At 32.4% G+C, this 23,588-nt stretch overlaps 4 protein-coding genes and 1 pseudogene across 4 annotated transcripts; 1 reads left to right on the top strand and 4 right to left on the bottom strand.

The window, feature by feature from the left end:
- Positions 1 to 136: 136 nt before the first annotated feature.
- Positions 137 to 4,319, bottom strand: LOC129887869 (IAA-amino acid hydrolase ILR1-like 3). The gene is made up of 5 exons (XM_055963100.1): positions 3,847 to 4,319; positions 2,013 to 2,138; positions 1,596 to 1,910; positions 1,149 to 1,277; positions 137 to 610 (listed from the first exon to the last, which is right to left on the bottom strand). The coding sequence occupies exons 1-5, from the start codon at positions 4,222 to 4,224 to the stop codon at positions 233 to 235; spliced, it is 1,326 nt and encodes a 441-aa protein (XP_055819075.1). The 5' UTR covers positions 4,225 to 4,319; the 3' UTR covers positions 137 to 232.
- A 1,272-nt stretch (positions 4,320 to 5,591) lies between these two features.
- Positions 5,592 to 7,132, bottom strand: LOC129884421 (short chain aldehyde dehydrogenase 1-like). Its single transcript, XM_055958719.1, has 3 exons — positions 7,124 to 7,132; positions 6,935 to 6,972; positions 5,592 to 6,486 (listed from the first exon to the last, which is right to left on the bottom strand). Exons 1-3 carry the CDS (start codon positions 7,130 to 7,132, stop codon positions 5,679 to 5,681), a joined length of 855 nt encoding a protein of 284 aa, XP_055814694.1. The 3' UTR covers positions 5,592 to 5,678.
- Positions 7,133 to 8,557: 1,425 nt separating this feature from the next.
- LOC129884420 (short chain aldehyde dehydrogenase 1-like) lies at positions 8,558 to 9,826 on the bottom strand (annotated as a pseudogene).
- Positions 9,827 to 16,919: 7,093 nt separating this feature from the next.
- Positions 16,920 to 18,947, bottom strand: LOC129885195 ((+)-borneol dehydrogenase 1-like). The gene is made up of 2 exons (XM_055959390.1): positions 18,835 to 18,947; positions 16,920 to 17,830 (listed from the first exon to the last, which is right to left on the bottom strand). Exons 1-2 carry the CDS (start codon positions 18,870 to 18,872, stop codon positions 17,047 to 17,049), a joined length of 822 nt encoding a protein of 273 aa, XP_055815365.1. The 5' UTR covers positions 18,873 to 18,947; the 3' UTR covers positions 16,920 to 17,046.
- A 2,277-nt stretch (positions 18,948 to 21,224) lies between these two features.
- On the top strand, positions 21,225 to 23,335 carry LOC129885194 (short chain aldehyde dehydrogenase 1-like). Its single transcript, XM_055959389.1, has 3 exons — positions 21,225 to 21,332; positions 21,839 to 22,098; positions 22,677 to 23,335. The coding sequence occupies exons 1-3, from the start codon at positions 21,292 to 21,294 to the stop codon at positions 23,216 to 23,218; spliced, it is 843 nt and encodes a 280-aa protein (XP_055815364.1). The 5' UTR covers positions 21,225 to 21,291; the 3' UTR covers positions 23,219 to 23,335.
- Positions 23,336 to 23,588: the final 253 nt, after the last annotated feature.

The following is a 23,588-nucleotide window of genomic DNA, read 5'->3' as shown; positions in this document are numbered from 1 at the left end:
AGTTTGATATTTAAGTGGAGAAACGTAGAGGACGAACACTCATCATCCTCGACTTTCGAAGGATGTGGTTGGCCCAGAGGTGGCTCCACGTGGACCTTTTGTTCATTCAAAAAAAAAAAAGAAGTCATGCATCATGTACGCTTGTTTTTTTTTTTACTAACAAAAGAAGTCAAATCACAACATTTTTCATTTACAAATGGGATGATTCTTCAATCTCCAACATGTAATTCTACTATGTCTGAACATGTGAATCAAAGTAAGAGATGGCAACAGCAGCATGGAGAGCTGCTCCAATTGGAAGAACATCTTCATCAAGAGTGAAGTAGGGGGAGTGCAAACCTTTAACACCAGTCGCGGAGGCCGTTTTATTTTGTGCCCCAATGGTAAAAAATGCAGCTGACATCTTCTGGGAATAAAAGCTGAAGTCCTCTGCACCCATTATAATCGGGGCATACTGCACATTTTGCTTGCCAAGCAAGACTTCTCCAACTTTCTTAGCATGCTCGTACATCGTGGGATCGTTTAGAGTTGGTGGATACGGCCTCATTAAGTCCTCACCGAAATCAACAATGGCTGAACATTGATGTACGCTTGCTTGTGTCTCGATGATCTACGAGTAGTAAGTATTTTCAGTGTTAATCATCTAAACCAGTGCTTATTATGAGTAATGCTGAAGATTTCTGAAAAAGTAAAGCACAAGTTACTGCAAAATGATATGTTTAACTTCTATGACCTGATATTTCAGATGAGTTTATCAAAGCTATAGTTTATAAAAAAGTTCAAGGAAGACGATCATCTAAAACTTTGAAGAGAGTAGATGATTTATTGCCTGTTTGACCAAACTTCCAGAATCTGCGTATTTTGAAAGTACTTTTGGAGAGTAGCGTTCATATTCGGCTAATCAATTTGGAAAACACTTTTGCTTATATTAGAGTAGTGATTTTGTGATTGACCAAGGTTCCAAAAAACGTTTCGAGGAAAAACTACGATTTTTAGCTTCTGAAAAACAACTTCTGATATTACACAAAAACATTTAGTTTCTTCCTAAAAGTTTGGTCAAACACCTCAACTTTCTAAAATAAGTACTTTTGGCTTCCCAAAAGCTTGATCAGACACGCTATTAGTAGCGGCGAAACTCTAGTGGATACCTCTTTGATCCTTTGCTTAAGATACGAATGACCCTCAAACGTCATGAACCGGAACGTTCCACCAAACTTTACAGTTTCAGGGATTACATTTCCAGCCTCACCACCATTTAAAAATGCAACTGAGACAACCTGCATGTAATTGCGCATAAGCAGAAACAAAATTTAGATCCTACTTCATGGAATCCCGGATTCTGAACGGAGTAAAAAAGGGCAGCCTGGTGCACAAAGCACCCCGCATTAGCAGGGTCCGGGGAATGGCCGCATCCCAAGGGGTGTGATGTAGACAACCTACCCTAATGCAAGCATTAATGGCTGCTTCCACGGCTTGAACCCGTGACCTATAGGTCACACGGAGATAACTTTACCGTTACTCCAACGCTCCCCTTTGATTCTGAACAAAGAAGTAAAATCATTGTTTTGACTGTTTGGAGTCAGAGAAAACCATACCCTAGACTCAAGAGGATCAGTTTCTCGAGAAATAAGTTGTTGGAGTGCAAGAACTGCCATAGAAACAGCAAGAATTGGATCCTTAGTTTTATGTGGTGCTGCTGCATGTCCGCCTTTCCCTTGCATTATTGCTGTAAACCTTCCCGAACCAGCCATAATAGGACCAGGTCTTGAATCAATAATACCAGTGGGCACAAATGGCGAGACATGCATGCCAAATATTGCTTTAACCCCATCTAGTGCTCCTTCTTCTATCATATAGGAGGCTCCAGCATAGCCTTCTTCTGCGGGCTGGAAGACTAGCTTAACCGTGCCCTACAGTTCAGAGTGAAACATCACCCATATCAACTTATTGACTTTAGACGAAGACGGAACATAGTTTATATCAAAAGCCAAAACAATAGCAATTTTTCTTACCTTCAACTTGTCCCTTCTATTTTGAAGCAATCTAGCTGCTCCAAGCAGCATGGTGACATGAGCATCATGGCCGCAGGCATGCATTTTGCCATTGATCTTGCTTTTGTACTCCGAATCTACCAATTCCTTCAAATTAATGCTTTGATTCACTCATCAGAAGACTTCTTTCTAGTTTCTATTAGCACAAACAATTCAACAAGGAGCAAACTGAGAAAGTAAATGACGGAAATGGGAGTGCATTTTGATGATCGTTCTGTTCCTTCTCCGATTAAAGGTGAAGATTGGGGTCACATGCGAGGACTTGTGAAATACTGATGTTGTGACTTCAACAGAAGTTATCAGATGCATATTTTGTACTAACAAATTTGAAGTTCTTCTCACCATCTGCCTTATCTCTGTTTACCAGTTTCAAAAAAGCATCATGCATGGAAATCTAGTTATCTATCCGAGCAACAAGTATGAAAGAACAGATACATGGCACTTTGGAGGTAAAACCTTCATACAGAAACTAAGGCATCATATAATTACCTTCAGTTGCCTAAAATTGGCAGTTCAATAAATAAGCCAGAAAATTTACGATGTCAACATGTTATATTGGTTTCAAAAGAGGAGTTTTGTACAACAACGCCACTAGAAGTGATAATGCATGGACTCACTAAACAAGGATTAATTCCAGAAAAGGAAAATAAATGATGTGAAAAGAAGTAACCAGCAGTGACTTGAGCTTACAAATTAGATACTAGTGAGGACTCAAAATGGCTCTTTAAGCATTTAGCAAATAAAATTCTTCATTGCTTAACGTCATAAACTTTTTCTTTTGATAGTTGTGGTGTCTAGCCAGCCTGCGACTAATTTCACAGGGTACCCGCTATCTTACACCAACACAAGTTCAGAGCCTAGCGAAGGTTATAATTATTAGGTGATTTCTTCCCATCTACCAAGCTTTGGCGGATAGAGTTAGCATCCGAATCTTAAATAGGATTTCTTAATTGCTAGACCTTCCAAGTTCAAACTATAAAGAGTGACTAAAAATCCCTCATCTGGTACTGAAGGAGACTGATTTCCACCTCTCTAGTCACCACATTACACTTAATTAGAACATTACTTGTACTATTAAGTACACTATACCACAATTGTGTGCAAACCACTTTTATTCTCCAAGACTGTTTAGGCTCAAGAACACTTCAAACTTATCATTCCAAAAGCCGTTCCTTTTTCACTATACTATTCTAAATTAACGTTAAAGGAATAATTGAGGAAAAAAACAAAAACGCCCTTGTTGCACTAGTAAAAATGCTTAACAATTGGTGTCGTTTGGTACACGGTATAGGATAAGAAAAGATATCTCATGGAATTATTTTATAAGATAATACATAAATACGCTATTTAACTTGGCCTCATCTGACATGTATGTCCTACAACTTTGGGTGTCCACAAATAAAAATTTGAACTTGTATAAAATTGAAAAAAGTAGACACATGCGTCCTATGTTACATAATACACACAGTATGCTGCGAAGAACACGAATTGCCACGTAGTATGCCAAGTAGGACGCATATGTCTACTTGTTCAACTCTATACAAGTTTTAGTACCGACTTGTGCATATCAAGTTCTAGTATGTATTATGCCTTATTTTATTCCTACCTTCTTCTATATGAGATATTAATTCTATCATTATAGTACAAATGGCCGGATAAAATAATTCCGAGACTTAGCTAATACGTCAAATCAAACATGAGATAAAGTTAATCCAAAACTTCACCAAACGAACAAAATAAGAAAAGGGTCGGCAAAAAACCCCAACTTGGAAACTGGAGAAAAGTGATTGATTACCTGCATAGGGAGAGCATCCATATCAGCTCTCAAACCAAACCATGGTTGATGACCCGACCCGACAGTTCCAACCAGACCAGTTTTCGCTACCTGCGATACATACTCAATCCCCAGCGAATCCAGCTCATCACGAACTAATTGACTCGTTTTGTATTCTTCAAAAGCTAATTCTGGGTACTCATGGATTCTTCTTCGAACCCTTTTTAACCAATCGAAAAACTCCGGCTGCTTCGCCGATTCAAGAAGCTGACGAATTAGCAACTCAGTTTCAGATCTCAAATGGGTCTCTTCTACAGCCAATGAATTGTATCGAAAACTTGTTAATACAAAAGGTAATATACAGACGAAGAAGAACAAGTTTGTGCTAAACGAACCCATCAATGGAAAAACCAAAATATGAATTTTGATTAAATGTATTTTTTTTTCATTATAATTAGGTATATTTTTGGCTTAATGGATTGATTCTCGAAAAATGCAACGTGACGATTAAAAAATACAGAAGAGTATACTAAACTGTCACTTGTTTCAAGAGTTTCATATGGCTTGTGTTCCTCTACTAATTTGTTCATAGACGTGCTCTTTAATTTAAATTCAGTTGTACGTTTTATATGATAATTCTTGCAAGATGTTTTTTAATTAATTTATATTATATTATGTAAGATGTGTATTATGTCATTTAGAATATATATGTCTATATTTAATTTTATATAAATTTAAATATTTATTTATCCATTCAATGTTAAGATAATAAATGGTCAGCTAAAACCAAATTAAAATATTCGTTTATTATTTTTGATAGGTTCACTTTTTTTTTAGAGAGTTTCATATCTAATATATATCTATATAGAACGTATGTGTTCACTTATTTAATTAATTATTTATACACACTCAAAATTAAATAATATAAATATCATTTAAGTTCAAGTTAAAATGTATCACGCCTTTTCAAAAATAAGACAATTTTGGGAGACTAAAAAATAAAAGTTGTTGGAGAAATGATATAGAGCCCGTTTGGATGGACTTAAAAAAAATAACTTTTATGTATGAAGTGCCGAAATTTATTTTTATAAATAAGCAGTTGATTGTTTGGATAAAAGTGCTTATGTTGAAAATAAGTGTTTGAATTTTAGGGTTAAAAGAATAAAAATGGTAGTTTGGGAATTTAGTTAAAATGTAAAGGATATAAAAGTAATTTTAATGGTCAAATAAAATAGCTTTAAGCACTTAGAAAAAAAAAGTTAGAAATTCTAACTTTTTATTTTAGTCTAACTTTAAGAATTTTATGGCTTCAAGTTAACATTAGGCAAACACGTCCAAAAATCAAAAAGGAGAAATCCATCCAAACGGGCTCATAATGCTAAAACAAATAGCGAAATTATCACTTTATCATGAGTTTCATTTCTGAAGTGTAATTGTGTAACAACTAATTGTGAAACGTCCTTAGAATTGGTCTCTCCAATAGGAGTGATTAGAGAAAGGATATAATGGTAAAACAAATAACGAAATTATCCCCCCTTTTTAATATGTATGCATAATAACTTAATTTGCACATATAATTTTGATAAATAGTTGTGATACTTTCAAAAATTGAAATATCTTTGGTTGGTTCTAAAATACTCCCATAAATGTACTTTCTAAGTAACTTTATTCTTTTAATTTTGTTAGAGACGAGCACTCTGATTACATTCAAATATATCTATTATTTAAAGTAGAGGAGGAATTTGATTTTTAAATATTTTTCATCCACAAGTAAATGGAGAAACTTTTTTTTTTTTTAAAAAAAGGATAAAACTTACACATAATGAACACATTTTTGATCTAAAAAAGGAAAATTACTCATTCAAGACTGCCATCTTCCTAATGCCTTGTTTGAGAGCAACATTGGTAGTACTATATCCACCATCAATCACAATATTCATCCCACTTATATACTTTGATTCATCACTAGCAAGATACAATGTTGCTTGTGCAACATCCTCAGCCTCCAATATTTTCCCTTTCAAGTTTGCAATTTGAGACACAAATTCCTCAACCTTTTCTTTGTCCTTAATTCCAAGACTATTCATCAACATTGGAGTTGCCACACCAAATGGAGAAACACAATTAACCCTAATTCCATGTTGTCCCAATTCAACACCTAAATTCTTGGCTAGCCCCACTATCGCGTGCTTCGATGCCAAATAGGTGTGTGCCACGTCACCATAGGTGACCGATGCAATGCTAGAAGTGAAAATAATGCTTCCTTTTTTGGGTGGAATCATCACACGAGCCGCGTGTTTCGCGCACATGAATGCCCCAAAGACGTTCACATCGAATACACTTTTGAAATTTTCATAGTCCGATTTCAAGATGGTGGTATCAGGTTTTCCTGGAATTCCAGCATTACTGAACATAATGTCAAGCTTGTCATACTTGGAAACTGCCATGTCCACTACATTTTCGACATCTTCTTCCACTTTCACATCACAATGTACGTAGGAGACATCTCTATTTTCGCCTATTTCTTCGATGATGGATTGTCCATTATCGTCTTGGACATCTGCAATCACAACTTTTGCGCCATGTTTGATGAAAAGTCTTGTTGCAACTTCACCAATTCCACTAGCACCACCTGTTATGATTGCTACTTTTCCCTCTAGCCTGACACAATCGAACAATCAAAACAATAACGACATTATAAGATAATTATGTATATTCATCAATTAAATTCATTACTTTCGACTTGAACTAGGTATTCTTTGTGCCTCAAATTAAGGGACATTCTTAATTTTAGTTTATTTCAAGAAGAATGTCGTGTAATCTTCTTTAGAAATAATTTAAACTTTTCATTTTATCCCGATCCCAAAAGTCTATGACTAGTTTTACATAACTTGAACAAAAAATATCTTTTTTTTTCTTTTTTAAATCAATCAAATATCGTCACATAATTTTAGATGAAGGGAGTAACCTATGTAAAAGAATAATTAAGAAGTGTACATAGGTATAGTTTGAACTCCCTAATATCATCAAAGATATACAAATTGAACAATTACAATGGGATAATATGAGCTCAACATTTAAGGAAAACATAACAACTTAAAAGGTATACCTTTTAGCAATGGAGGAGATGGAGGCCATGGAATTCACCTACAAGTGTTTGAAAATGAGGAAGATGAGATATTTTTATTAGCGGATTGTATTTATGGGTGTGCCCCTACACTTCAAAGTTATGGATCTTATTTTTATTTTTATTTATCGAGTTTAGAAAATCAAGAGATAATTTATCATCTAAATTTACCCTTATCATTAATTATAGTCATTTTCTAAAGCATTGAATTTATTATATGCAAATAATGATATAGTTAAATTGTCATTTTATTTTTTTGCTTCTTAAGAAATGTGTCAATTTAATACTAAACAGATAAAAATGAACGAAGAAAGTATTAACATCCATTTGAAAGTTGATTTCTAAATGTAGCAATAAATAAGTTAATTAAAATCCTTTAATATATTAGATCTTGGACAGCTATAGGTAGATCACTGTAGGTAGTTTTCCCAACATTTTCTTGTTTTAAATTAGTTTGAGTCCCGCAAATAATTGAGTAATTAATTAGAGGTTTCAAATTAGTTTGAGGTCCAAAAATAAGTACATGACACAATGTTAGAATAATCATAATAGAAAAATGAATTGTCTATCTGTTAATAACATCAATTTTTTTTTTAGAATCGGTGATGACAAATACCTATTAGGATTTTATAAATGCTTCACATAGAAATCCAATCACATACAATTTTTTTTTTTACTATTAACATTAGGGCTGTACAGTACAAACCGATAAACCGCACCAAACCGACAAACCGAACCAAACCGGAAAAAAACCCGACTAGTGGTTTGGTTTGACTTGGTTTGGTGTTTGAAAAAAAAACCCGACCATTATAGGGTTGGTTTGGTTTTAACTAAAACAAGTCAAACCGAACCCAAACCGACCCGATTATAGATATACCACTTTTAAATTATGTTATACATAAAAATATTTATTAAAATGTAATTTATTAATATTTTTTAAAATTTTTTCATAATTTTTGTTTTCTTTCTTACATTTAGATTTGGACTTGAGTAGCCCATCTAAATAATAGACAAAAAAAACTTATCTTATAAAGTTATATTATAAAGTTAAAACTTCAAACAGTGTTGTGCCTCCATCTTATATGTTAATATTTTGTACTAGAACTCTTTTTAAGAAGCACTGCTCTGTGCTTTTTATTTGATACTATGAGAAACCCGAAAAAATTCGAAAAAACCCAAAAAACCCGAGAAACCCGAGAAACCCGAAAAAACCCGAAAAACCAGAGAAAAATTGATATCGAAAAACCCGACTTTTATTGGTTTGGTTTGGTTTATAGATTTAATAACCCGACACAAATGGTTTGGTTTGGTTTGTAAAAAATCCGAACCAACCCGGTTCATGTACACCCCTAATTAACATGATAAAGAAAAAAAGGTAGAATAATTAAATAGAATATAATATACCAGGGTAAAGACAAAAATAAGATTATGAAATTATGAGTAAAGGCGCAATGGAAAAGAAAAATAACATAATGATCTCACCACATCAAATTGGTGTTACATAAAATGATTCCTTTCATTTTTGCGTAATAACAGATTTAGTTATATGATAAAATTTCAGTAACAAATCAAAATAAATATTATATTGAAGAACTCAATGTATTGCTAATGCCGTTTGAGAGCAACATTGGTAGTACTAAATCCACCATCAATCACAATATTCATCCCACTTATATACTTTGATTCATCACTAGCAAGATACAATGTTGCTTGTGCAACATCCTCAACCTCCAATATTGTCCCTTTCAAGTTTGCAATTTGAGACACAAATTCCTCAATCTTTTCTTTCTCATTAATTCCAAGACCATTCTTCAACATTGGAGTTGGCACACAAAATGGAGAAACACAATTAACCCTAATTCCATGTTGTCCCAATTCAACACCCAAATTCTTGGCTAGCCCTACCACGGCATGCTTCGATGCCAAGTACGTGTGCGCCGCACCGCCACACGTAACCGAGGCAATACTCGAAGTGAATATAATGCTGCCTTTTTTAGCCGGTATCATCACACGGGCCGCATGTTTGGCGCACATTAATGCCCCAAAGACATTCACATCGAATACTTTTTTGAAAATTTCGTAGTCGATTTTCCAGATGGTGGAATCGAGTTCTTCTGGAACTCCTACGTTGCTGAACATGATGTCAAGCTTGTCGTACTTAGAGACCATCATGTCCACTACATTTTCAACGTCTTTTTCCAATTTACATCGCAATACATGATGTAGGATATGACTTCATTTTCGCCTATTTCATTAATGATGGATTGACCAAGATCGTCTTGAATATCTGCAATTACTACTTTTGCACCAATATGTTTGATGAAAAGTCTTGTTGCTGCTTCACCAATTCCGCTAGCACCTCCTGTTACGATAACAACTTTACCCTCTAGCCTGATACAATTGAACACGTAATTTCATACAATTGTACTTTATAATATGATCATTAGTGCGACAATAAGGGTCAACTCTCTTTAAATAAAAGTAAAAAAATATATATTATGTGAACTCTTTTAATCTGCCTAAGTTTTGATCGCGATAGAGTACACGAGATATGTGTACTCATGTTAGGTAATAGATTTACCTAGTGACAGTGGCAGATTCAAGATTTCAAAATTTGGTTTGATTATTACTTTACTTAATCAAATTTCTGGTTGAAAACATCATATTCTAAATTTGATATAGTTGAAGTGTTCAAGAACTAATCAGAATAATTGTATTTGAGAAGTTCCCAAGATTTAAGAAAAATATGACAAACAAAATATACCTTTTAGCAATGGAGGCCATGGAATTCTGCTTTGAGTGCTTGAAGAAGCTTGAAGATATGAATGGTACTAGTGTTGGTCAATGGGCCTTATTAAGTACTTGTTTTCTTTTGGGTACGTCATTAGTGGGAAATTTTCGCAGATAGTCATTCAAAAATATCTTAATTATGTTTCATAGTTATAGTTTGCTAATTACAATTCGTAGCTATAGTTATAACAACGTTTGTATAATTCGCGTAACATTTGTATAATTTGCTATACAATTTGCAGTTTTTGTATAACATTTGTATATTTCACTATACAATTCATGCACAACGTTTTTATAATTCGCTATACAATTTTTAGTATTTGTATATTTCACTATACAATTCAATTCGCGCACATCGTTTGTATAAATCGAGCGAACTATACAAAACTCAATTGTATAATCGCGCGAATTATACAAAACTCAAACCGTAATTACAGCTAGATGTTTGCCGCGAGCCATAATTAATTCAAACTATATATATATATATATATATATATATATATTAGCTAATTAACTAATATATATTTGCTTATCCGCGTAATTTTCCCATAATTAATTTTGCAACTATTAAATTGTTAACTTTCCAGTTGGAAGTTCACTTTTTAATTACTCTTTTCATTTTATTTTACTTGATCTCTATACTAAAAATAAATGTTTCATTTTACTTATTCATTTTAGCAAATCACAAGAGTTTAATACATTTTTTCCAAACACCCTTAATAGTAAAGAACTACATAAAATAATTCCAAATCATCATTAATAATAACATTAATTTATTAAAATACATCTTTAAAACTTTCTTAAGGGGAAACGTATCATATCAACATGGACTAAAGTAATATGAAACAAGGAATTAACAAATAAGTATGCAATTAAATATTCTAAAATATAGACTACGTGCATCGTCCATAGGTCTGCGCTAAAAATAAAATATTCATGTCAAGTTGCTCTAATAATTCTCCTTTTCCATCACAATCATTCAAATAAAGTATTCATACCATCAATGAAATTATTATCAAAGAAATTTCTAGCAACATGAGAATTAACAAGTCCAAGTCCAACCATAACATAGTAAAACCATGTCATATTAAAAAGTATTCGTACATTAAAAAAGAAACTAAAAAGTTATCATTATTATCAACCAAGTAATATCAACCAAGTAAAATGGTTGTCCACTTAAAATGGTGGATAGTCCATTTACTTTTTAAGTGGGTAAAATGCCCATTAATATTTTCCTCCACTTGTAAATATGGCTATAAATATAGCCTTAAACTTCAATGTAAAATACACAAACACATAAAAGAAAGAATTACTATTACTCTCTCTATATTACTACTCTCTCTATTAATACTTTCTATATACATATTCTTTTGTTCTTCTTCCTTTATAAAATTGTCAAGTTAGTTAATTCATAACACGTTATTAGCACGAAGCTCTAATTTTTCAGAAAATTAACTTCTATATCAGGTATATCTACTAAAGAAATTTAATTTTTAAGTTATCTTTGTTACTTTCAAATTAATTTTCATCATGTCAAACTTGTCAAAATTGGAATTTGTGGCACTTGATATTTCTGGTAAAAATTATTTGTCATGGGTACTTGATGCTGAAATTCACCTTACCGCTAAGGGTCTTGGTGATGCTATAATTGAAGGAAATACAGCATCAAGTCAGGATAAAGCAAAGGCTATGATTTTCCTTCGTCATCATCTAGATGAAAGCCTAAAAATGGAATACTTGACAGTGAAAGATCCACTTGAATTGTGGAAAGACTTAAAAGGGAGGTATGACCACCTCAGGGCAACGGTATTGCCAAGGGCTCGTTATAAGTGAATGCACTTACGGTTTCAAGATTTTAAAACCGTAATTGAGTATAATTCTGCTGTATTTAGAATAACTTCCCAATTAAAATTATGTGGGAAAAATATAAATGATGAGGATATGTTAGAAAAGACACTAACTACTTTTCATGCCTCTAATGTAATATTACAGCAGCAATACCGTGAAAAGGGTTTTAAAAAATACTCTGAATTGATATCATGCTTTCTGGTGGCTGAACAACATAATGCCCTTTTAATGAAAAATCATGAAGCCCGTCCCACTGGAACTGCTCCGTTACCGGAGGCAAATATGGTAAAAGCACATGGCCAGTCTGAAAGAAGACATAATAAATATCAAGGTCACAATAATGTGCGTGGCAATGGCAGAGGACGATATAATAATCGTCGTGGTGGTGGTCAACATAAAAGGGAGAACAATATCAGTTCTCAAAATGGCCCTTCAAAAAGTAACTGTCATCGTTGTGGCATGAAAGGCCACTGAAAAAATGAATGTCGGACGCCTGAGCATTTTGTAAGACTTTATCAAAATTCTTTTAAAAGAAAGGCAAATAGAGGTGGTGCCTCTTCTTCTAATGCTCGGATAGAGTCACACTTGGCGTTCGAAAATAATGTTGAGGCAAGGCCTTTGAATAATGATAATATTGAAGCAAATATGGCCTTAAGGGATGATGATTTTAATGACCTCAATGATATTACTCATTTGGAGGTTGAAGATTTTTTTAAGGATCTTAATTGATGTTTAATTTCATGTTTTTCAATATGTTATCATGTACTTCGAATTATTGTGTTTTTACGTTTATGTATTTGAAGAAAAAAAATAATAATAATCAAGGTTACATTTTTATGATAATTGTATATTATTTATTACATTGTGCTATTTTACAATGTTGTAATTAATTACTATTAGTGTGTTATTATTTAATCTTAATATCATATTGTTACTAAAAATAATATTCGCCTTATTTAATGTCATTATAATAACTATTTATTCTTGTTAATGTTTTAGACATTAATAATATATAATGATTGTATTATTTTTGTCAATAAACAAATTATCTATACATGATGAATAATATTATATTAATGTTTTATAATATTTTATATTTGTTTTTAATACTTGTGTATAATATTTATTTAAGGTTAATAAGTATATAATTCCATAAACTAAATTATTGTAACATTCATCATAATTGAATCATATAATTTTTTAAATTCTAAATTACCATAATTTAACTTTAAAAAAAAAGGGACTTATGTTTTTCTAGCAAAATTGTTACTTATTTTATTTCTTACAATGTATTTTTATTTTATGAAGATAAATAAATTTATCAGTCTTCAATTGGATTCAAGATGAATAATGGAGATATGTGCATTTTGGATAGTGCCACAACTCATACGATATTAAAAGAAAAGAAATATTTTTGTCATTTGATTATGAAAAAGGACTATGTCAATACAATATCTGGTAGTACAAAATTAATTGAAGGCTCTGGAAAAGCAACCTTATTACTACCTGGAGGAACGATATTGGTAATTGATAATGCATTATATTGTAGTAAGTCTCAAAGAAACTTGTTAAGTTTCAAGGTTATTCGCCAAAATGGCTATCATATTGAGACTGCAAATGAAGGAAAGGTTGAATACCTTTATATTACTACAATAAATATGGAGAAGAAAATTGTGCACGAAAAATTACTTGCACTTTCTTCTGGGTTGTACCATACAAATATTGGTACTGTTGAATCACATGCCATTGTAAACAAAAGGTTTACTAATTCTGATGATTTTATCATTTGGCATGACCGGTTGGGCCATCCCGGTTATAATATGATGCGCAGAATTATTGAGAATTCACATGGGCACACTTTGAAGAATCAGAAAATTCTTCAATCTAAGGAATTCTCTTGTGTTGCTTGTTCCCAAGGAAAACTGATTATCAAACCATCAGCAACTAAGGTTGGGATTGAATCCCCTGCGTTTCTGGAACGTATACAGGGTGATATATGTGGGCCAATTCACCCTTCATGTGGACCATTTAAATATTATATGGTCTTGATAGATGCATCTACAAGATGATCACATGTGTGCTTATTATCAACTCGCAACATGGCTTTTGCGAGATTGTTAGCTCAAATTATAAGGTTAAGAGAATAATTTCCAGATTATGCAATAAAGACAATTCGTCTTGATAATGCTGGTGAGTTCACATCTCAATCATTTAATGATTATTGTATGTCGATTGGAATAAAAGTTGAGCATCCGGTCGCTCATGTACATACACAAAATGGTCTAGCGGAATCATTGATTAAACGCCTCCAATGGATAGCTAGACCATTGCTAATGAGGACAAAACTTCCTATTTCAGTATGGGGGCATGCTATTTTGCATGCAGCAGCACTTGTGCGCGTAAGGCCAACAAATTATCATGAATTTTCCCCATTACAGTTGGCGTTTGGAAGGGAGCCAAATATATCCCATCTTAGAATATTTGGGTGTGCGGTATATGTCCCAATTGCTCCACCACATCGCACAAAGATGGGTCCCCAAAGAAGGTTGGGAATATATGTTGGGTATGAATCTCCTTCTATTATAAAATATCTGGAACCTATGACTGGAGATTTATTTACGGCAAGATTTGCTGATTGTCATTTTGATGAATCAGTATACCCAACATTAGGGGGAGAACATAAGCAGATGAAAAATGAGATAGATTGGAATTCATTGTCACTATCTCATTTAGATCCTCGAACAAATCAATGTGAGCAAGAAGTTCAAAAGATGATTTATTTGCAGAATATTGCAAATCAACTGCCGGATGCATTTACTAACCTTCCACGGGTTACTAAATCGCATATCCCAGCTGCTAATGCTCAAGTTCGAGTTGATGTCCCGGTAGGACAACTTATTCAGGCAAATGAATCTAGACCACGCTGAAAACGTGGAAGACCATTTGGTTCCAAAGATAAAAATCCTCGAAAAAGGAAAGGAATGAATGATCAAGATGATCATAATTTGGAGGCGAGTGCTCAAGAAGAGCCCAGAGACACAACAAATGGTGATACCACCGAGGAGGTCCAAGTACCTGAAAATAATGAGAATGAAGAAATCTCAATAAGTTATGTGTCGACAGGAAAACGGTGGAACCGAAATAATATTGTGGTCGATAATATTTTTGCTTATAATGTTGCCATTGAAATAATGCAACAAGATAAGGATCTTGAACCAAAATCTGTCGATGAATGCAGACAGAGAAATGATTGGCCAAGATGGAAGGATGCAATTCAAGCAGAGTTAACTTCACTTGAAAAACGTGAAGTTTTCGGATCAATAGTTCGAACACCTGAAGGTGTCAAGCCAGTAGGGCACAAATGGGTTTTTGTGCGTAAACGAAATGAAAAGGGTGAAGTCGTAAGATATAAAGCACGACTTGTAGCCCAAGGTTTTTCGCAAAGACCTAGCATTGACTATATGGAAACATATTCCCCTGTGGTGGATGCAATTACTTTCAGGTATCTAATGAATTTGGCAGTTCATGAAAAGCTTGAAATGCAGTTAATGGACGTGGTCACTGCCTATTTATATGGCTCATTGGACCACGACATTTTTATGAAAATTCCCGAAGGGTTCAAAGTGCCTGAAGCATACAAGGATTCTCGAGAAAATTGCTCAATAAAACTTCAAAAATCCTTGTACGGGTTGAAACAATCAGGGCGAATGTGGTACAATCGTCTTAGCGAATATTTGCTAAAAGAAGGATATAAAAATGATCCAATTTGCCCTTGTGTCTTTATGAGAAGGTCTGGATCTGAATTTGTCATAATAGCAGTATATGTTGATGATTTAAATATTATTGGAACTCCAGAAGAACTTTCAAAGGCAGTAAAATGCCTGAGAAAGGAGTTTGAAATGAAAGATCTTGGAAAGACAAAATTTTGTCTTGGTCTACAAATTGAACATTTTACAAATGGGATATTTGTCCATCAGTCAACATATACTGAAAATATTTTAAAGAGATTTTATATGGATAAAGCACACCCATTGAGTACTCCAATGGTTGTGAGATCTCTTGATATTAATACAGATCCGTTTCGGCCTTATGAAAATGATGAAGAGCTTATTGGTGCTGAAATACCATACCTTAGTGCAATTGGTGCATTAATGTATCTTGCCAACAATTCTAGACCAGATATAGCTTTCTCAGTAAACTTGTTAGCAAGATTTAGTTCTTCACCAACACGCAGACACTGGAATGGAATTAAGCATATATTCAGATACCTTCGAGGTACCATTGATATGGGATTGTTTTACTCAAATGATTCCACGTCACAATTGATTGGTTATGCAGATGCGGAATATTTATCTGATCCCCATAAAGGTCGATCGCAAACAGGCTATTTATTTACATGTGGTGGTACAGCTATATCATGGCATTCAACAAAGCAAACTATGGTTGCCACTTCCTCAAATCATGCAGAGATAATAGCCATTCATGAAGCAAGTCGAGAATGTGTTTGGTTAAGATCAATAACTGAACACATTCAAGAAACATGTGGTCTTTCTTTGACAAAAGACGCTCCAACAATATTGTATGAAGACAATGCTGCATGTATAGCTCAACTGAAGGGAGGATACATCAAAGGAGACAGAACAAAACATATTTCACCAAAATTCTTTTTCACTCATGATCTTCAAAAGAAGGGTGAAATAGATGTCCAACAAATTCGTTCAAGTGACAATTTGGCGGATATGTTCACCAAAGCATTGCCAACTTCAACCTTTGAGAAAATGAGATACAAAATTGGAATGCGTCGTCTTCGAGATATTAAGTGATATTTTCATCAGGGGGAGCAAAATACGCGCTGTACTCTTTTTCCCTTAGTCAAGGTTTTGTCCCACTGGGTTTTCCTGATAAGGTTTTTAATGAGGCAGCACTCAAGGCGTATTATCAGATATGTGTACTCTTTTTCCTTCATTAGGTTTTTTTCCACTGGGTTTTTCCTAATAAGGTTTTAACGAGGCACATTTCTCGTGGACATCCAAGGGGGAGTATTATCAACCAAGTAATATCAACCAAGTAAAATGGTTGTCCACTTAAAATGGTGGATAGTCCATTTACTTTTTAAGTGGGTAAAATGCCCATTAATATTTTCCTCCACTTGTAAATATGGCTATAAATATAGCCTTAAACTTCAATGTAAAATACACAAACACATAAAAGAAAGAATTACTATTACTCTCTCTATATTACTACTCTCTCTATTAATACTTTCTATATACATATTCTTTTGTTCTTCTTCATTTATAAAATTGTCAAGTTAGTTAATTCATAACAGTCATCTTGAAAATTAAACTAATCCAATATATAGTAAAGTCATGTCTAAGTAGACCATGATAAACTAATAATTCGAGTTTTCTGAATTCCCTTTTTCCTTTATTCTTAATTATCATATTTCTAAATTACACTTATTGATATTGTCCTGTAATCTTGAGAAAGCTAGGGTTGACAACACTAAACCCTCCATCAATTACAAGATTATGTCCACTTAAGTACTTTGCTTCATCACTAGCAAGAAAAACAGCAGCATTTGCTACATCTTCTTTGTTATGAGGAACCCCTTTTAAATTCCCTATAGAATCCATCATTCCTTCATATATTGCTTCAATTTCATTACCAAATTTACTTGTATTTGACAATATAGCAAAAGGAGAAATGCAATTTACTCTTATACCATGTAACCCTAATTCAACAGCCAAATTCTTGCACAATCCTTCAATTCCATATTTTGATGCAACATAAGTGTATGATGCAATTCCAGCCACTTTTGTGCAACAACTTGCTGTGAACAAAATGCACCCTTTTTTACGAGGTACCATTGCTTTGGCAGCGTATTTCGCACCCAAAAAAGATCCAGTTAAATTCACTGCGATTTTACGCTCTAGATCAACGATTTCCGTGTCCATGATGCTTTTTATTGTCGTGTCGTAGATGCCAGCATTGTTGTACATTATGTCAAGATGACCGAATTTTGAAATTGTAGAGTCGATCAAATTTTTCATATCGTCTTCTTTTGAGACATCACAATGAATGTAATGGGCGTTTTCGCCTAGCTTGGTCGCGATTACTTCACCCTCTGGATCTTGAATATCCGCGATGATGACTTTTGCACCATTCTCAATGAAGACTTGGACTGCAGTCGCTCCGATACCACTTGCACCACCGGTGATTATAGCCACTTTTCCCTCCAACCTGAAACATCAATTTTTGAGATTTAACTTACATGCACTGATATAACTAGTGCAAATGTATTTTTACATGACTAGTGTGACTTATCATAATTCTTACCTGTAGTTATATGTACCTTTGCACAAAAGAAAATTCCAATAAAGCTTTTTTTGAAATTTGAACATAATCTCTAGGGGTGTACATGGACCGGGTTGGTTCGGATTTTTTACAAACCAAACCAAACCATTTGTGTCGGGTTATTAAATCTATAAACCAAACCAAACCAATAAAAGTCGGGTTTTTCGATATCAATTTTTCTAGGGTTTTTTGGGTTTTTTCGGATTTTTCGGGTTTCTCGGTTTTTTTTTGGTTTTTTTCGGGTTTTTTTGGGTTTCTCATAGTATCTAATAAAAAGCACAGAGCAGTGCTTCTTAAAAAGAGTTCTAGTACAAAATATCAACATATAAGATGGAGGCACAACACTGTTTGAAGTTTTAACTTTATAATATAACTTTATAAGATAAATTTTTTTTGTATATTATTTAGATGGGCTACTCAAGTCCAAATCTAAATGTAAGAAAGAAAACAAAAATTATGAAAAAATTTTAAAAAATATTAATAAATTACATTTTAATAAATATTTTTATGTATAACATAATTTAAAAGTAGTATATCTATAATCGGGTTGGTTTGAGTTCGGTTTGACTTTTTTTAGTTAAAACCAAACCAACCCTATAATGGTCGGGTTTTTTTTTCAAACACCAAACCAAGTCAAACCAAACCACTAGTTGGGTTTTTTTTCCGGTTTGGTTCGGTTTGTCGGTTTGGTGCGGTTTATCGGTTTGTCCTGTACAGCCCTAAATTAATCTCTATCTACTCTACTCTGATATCATTTTAAAATATATAATCATCTCATCCAAACAATTTTTAATTACTTAATTATTCTAAGCTTAGTTAATGATGGTAAAAAAAAAAATACTACTAGATTATTTTAACCCCAAAAAAAAGGATGAAAGAAAGATTTGTACCTTCGATTTGGAGCAAATACACATGAACTCTTATCCATTTTACTTTTAGATGCCTTTGTATTTTTGTGATGCCATAATAAATTTTGGTATCGAGTATTTATAGGGCAAATAATCACTTAAGCATGGTAAACTAACTAATGTAGAAATAATTTAGAAAACTAATGTAGAGTTCCTCTTAAATAATGGGAAATAATTTAGTGATTTAGTCAGCTTTTATTTATGAGCTGCCAAACTTTCCTGCACACTATATAATGTAGCTATTTAGATACAATTATAGAGTAGAAGGAAAAAGGACTAATTCAGTTAGTTAATTAGGACGATTTTTTAAACTTCGGATTTACTAATCAGTCTACTAGCTAGTTAATTACGTTCTTGAACTATAGCTCCATGTGACTAATATAAGACTAATTTGACTTTCAAATATATATATATATAGCATTTTTGATTTCTCAATTATTGATATTCTATTTTTTAGACCTTATGATATTTAATTACGTATTATTTAATTTTTAATTGCTTGAAATGTGTATTTTTGATTTATTTGCTTGTGAATATTATATTGTCAATTATTAATTGTTTCACAATTATTTATACATGTGTTATGTTAAGCTTGTACTGTAATTTTATATCTGAGAAAAAATATAATAGTTTAAATATAATATATTTCTTCCATAGAAAAACTAATTAATTAAATAATAAATATATTATCTGAGAAAAAATATAATATATTTCTTCCATAAAAAACTAACTAATTAAATAATAAATATACCAAGTCATTAAGTATATTACAAGAACTAAAATTAAAATTCATCGATAAATAAGAGATCGAAAGTGCTATTAAATTTCTTGTTAATAGCATTTTGTTGTATTCACATTGCTTCATTATCAAACATATCTAATTATTAATTGAATCATCAAAGTAAAGACCAGCAACGAAAGAAATATATGATGGCTTTATGGTATAAAGAGAAAGGCTTAATGCGATCGAATTTTGAGAAAAAGTTTATTTATATTATTCGTTAAAAATTTAGAAAGGACTAAAAAAATGATTGAAACACAAGCTAATTATATGTTTGTATGAATACTTTACTGGAAAATTTTGAAAACCTGAGAAATTCGAAAAAAACTAAAAAAATTTGAGGTCGAAAAATTCGAATTTTATAAGTTTGATTTGGTTTATAAATTTAAAAACCCGACACAAATTATTTAATTTAGTATTTAAAAAATCCGAACCAATCTGGTCCATGTACACCCCTATACACAGATTTATCCTTATCTTGCGAGGGATAGAGATGTTATTTTCGATAGACTCTCAGCTCAACTAAAGCATATCGAAAACAATATGAAAAGAAAATATAATAATAAAGAAGTCAAGTATAGTGAAGAAAATAATAGTAACAACAACACATACTACGATAATCAAAACGAAGAAAACAATATGTACTAATAAAATTTTTAAAAAAAGATAATAAGGAGAGTACATAATAATAAAAATATTGATAATAAAATTTAAACAATGTTTCACTATCAATTAATCTTCTATTCTAATCCTTGACCTCCATATGAAAAATTTTGCTTGTTAAATCAAAAAGTGTAACTAGAATTAGAACCCAATTCTCCACATTAAATAATGAAGAATTTAATCAAACACTTAGTTTGCAGGATCATTGAATTTGTTTCATTAGTCAGAAAGTGTAATCACATACATAATTGAAATACACCATATTTCAACATTTTTCAGAGAAGATATTTTCAGAGAAACTTTTTAGGAATTGGAGAAGGAAGACACATGTTTTTTTTTAAATTATGTTTTGAAGAAAGGATGCGTTGTTTTTCTTTAAAAGAAACATTTTATCATTTCAAAGGACATAACTTTTCAAATAAATTGTATCTCTTCCTTTTTATTAATAAATTAAATATATAACAATTATACATTATTTATTTATTAATATGAATCCAAATTAATTCATATGACCCGATACAATTCACTTCGAATCAAGTGTTAGTCAATCAAAGCCAACAAATCCAGCATTTGTTATTTTCAAACTTAAAATTAAATTATTAGTTTAAGCCAACAATAAAATACTTAATTACAAGCCTCAAATATGTAGTTGCCTATTATGACCTTGAAGGTGCTGTGCTACATTTTTTCTATATTCTAATAATACAACACCAATAAACAAAACAGAAGAAAAAAAAGTGAAGAAACAATTAGCAGCCAAGAAAGACCACTTGGACTTTCAATTCATAATCAGTAGTCAAATAATTTTTTTGTATTTTTTTAAAAATTTAGTATTTGAATTTTTATTTTTTTATTCTAAAAAATAGTATACTCTTACACTATATATAAAGCTTAACCAAATTGGAACTAAGACAATAGAATTCAACACCTCTCAGAGATTCAGAAAATACTTTAATTTGTGAAGTCATTATTTTCTTGAATTTTGTCTTCAAAAAATGGCCAGCAATACCAGTTCAGTCTCTACATCAGCCAAAAGGTATGTATTTAGTGATCATTAATTAGAACTTTCATCGAAATACGGTTTTTCACATAATTCTATATGTATCTATGAGATCGAGTATAGAATTCTGTATACTGATTATTTTTTAAAAAATAGCTCTTGCTACTAAGTACTAGGAGAAGAGCTAATATATTAATCTTGGGTTCGACTGAATCAATAACTTTGGTTACAATTTTATATTTGTCCCAAGAAATCTGTTGACTATTCATAAATTATTAATTTAAAATTTAGTAATTCAGTCGACCTAGAATTTCAAATCAATAAACTTCAAATCTTGATTTCGTCTCTGCTCGTTATTTGCTACTACTCAGAAAATATTTGGTGTTCTCACTAAGAAGTTTGGTAAAATACCTTATTTTTAGTTTTTCAAAATCTTGGCCAAACATCCTATAAATATAATTTAGTCTTTTTTTTTAAAAGTTCTCTATTATTATTTTAATTTTTTTGGACTCATTTCATTTTGCTATTTTTTAAATTTTCAGGCTAGATGGTAAAGTAGCAGTTATTACTGGAGGTGCTAGTGGAATTGGTGCTACCACTGCAAAATTGTTTATCGAAAATGGTGCTAAAGTTGTAATTCTTGATGTTCAAGATAATCTTGGCTGTTCACTTTGCAATGAAATCGGCCTAGAACACATCTCGTACGTCCATTGCGATGTCACCGATGAAAAACAAGTGGAGGAGGCCATAGACTTTGCACTGTCAAAACATGGGAAGATTGACATAATGTACAACAATGCAGGTATGTGTGTCAAATGAGCGATTTTAGTTGAATTTGAATGAATTTAAATGGATCGAATCGATAAAATGAACGTAGTTATTCAACTTTGCCCAAATATTTGTCGGCATGAGATGGAGTTGGGTCAAGACGGGCTAAATAATGAATAGTCCAACCTGCTTAACTTTTATCAGAGTTTTAATTTATTTATTTCTTTTTGTTAGAATTTAGTAAATTATCAAATAAAATTAATAATTTTTTATTATTATAGCTACATATTAAAAAAATTGTTTAAATATTTTGACAAAAAAATTCATATTTCAATTTATATACATAATCAAAAACAATTCATGAACTAAATTTGGGTGTGTCAAGAATGATGAAATAGAGAGCTGGCCATTTTAAAAAATAGTCTCCATCATGAATTTCAAATTTCACGGGTGAAACTTGATGGGTGTCTTGGAGTTATATTTGTGAAAATTGAAACTCCATAACAACGACTTATTTTTAATTATCGAGGTGTCAAGATGGATCTAGTTACTAAATAAGCTGCTTAAAAAAGTCATACTTTTATGAGCTAATTTCGTCACCTCTAAATACAGGCATCACAGGAAGTATATCTTCAGGAATTACTACAACGGACTACGAAAACTTAAAAAAAGTATTCGACATCAACGTGTTTGGCGCCTTCCTAGGCGCCAAACACGCGGCTCGTGTGATGATCCCAGCTAAAAAAGGCGTCATTCTCTTCACCGCGAGCGTGACAGCCGTTGTAGCCGGGATGTCCCCGCACACTTACGCCTCGTCCAAGCACGCGGTAATCGGGCTAGCGAACAATTTGTGCGTGGAATTAGGACAATATGGAATAAGAGTAAATTGCATTACACCACATGTTGTGGCTACTCCAATGTTGACTAATTTTCTTGGTGGAATTGATCAAAGTAAAGTTGATGAAGCACTTATGAAATCTTCCAATTTGAAAGAAGCAAACTTAGAGGTAGAGGATGTTGCTAGAGCTGCTGTTTATTTGGCAAGTGATGAGTCTAAGTATGTAAGTGGATTGAACTTAATGATTGATGGAGGTTATAGCAAAACTAATCCACTTTTTCCGATGTGTATTAGAGAGATTCTTAGTGGCTTTTAAACAAGATTTTGGGACTCTTGTTTTCTCTAATAATGTGTTGAGGATTTGATATTTTTTCTTCTTCTTGAAAGTTGTCTTGTTATCCAATAACAATTGAGATCTGGTGACACACCTGCACTTTTTTTTCTTCTTTTGGTTAATTAATATTCCTTTTGTTTCAATTTTTTAGTCTGTTTAAAAAAAATATCTTTTTTACTTTTTTTGAAGTAAATGTGTTATCATTAGCAAGGCTATGAAATATTGAGTAAAGGAGCAATCGGAAAAAAAGATAAGACTATGAAATATTAAGTAAAGGCGCAATGGGAAAGAAAAAAACATAATGATCTCACCGGTGTCACATAAAATAATTTCTTAAGAAAAAAACATAATG

The sequence above is a fragment of the Solanum dulcamara genome, chromosome 4, assembly GCF_947179165.1.
Source record: "Solanum dulcamara chromosome 4, daSolDulc1.2, whole genome shotgun sequence".
NCBI lineage: Eukaryota > Viridiplantae > Streptophyta > Magnoliopsida > Solanales > Solanaceae > Solanum > Solanum dulcamara.
This window is presented reverse-complemented; position numbering and strand designations above follow the sequence as displayed.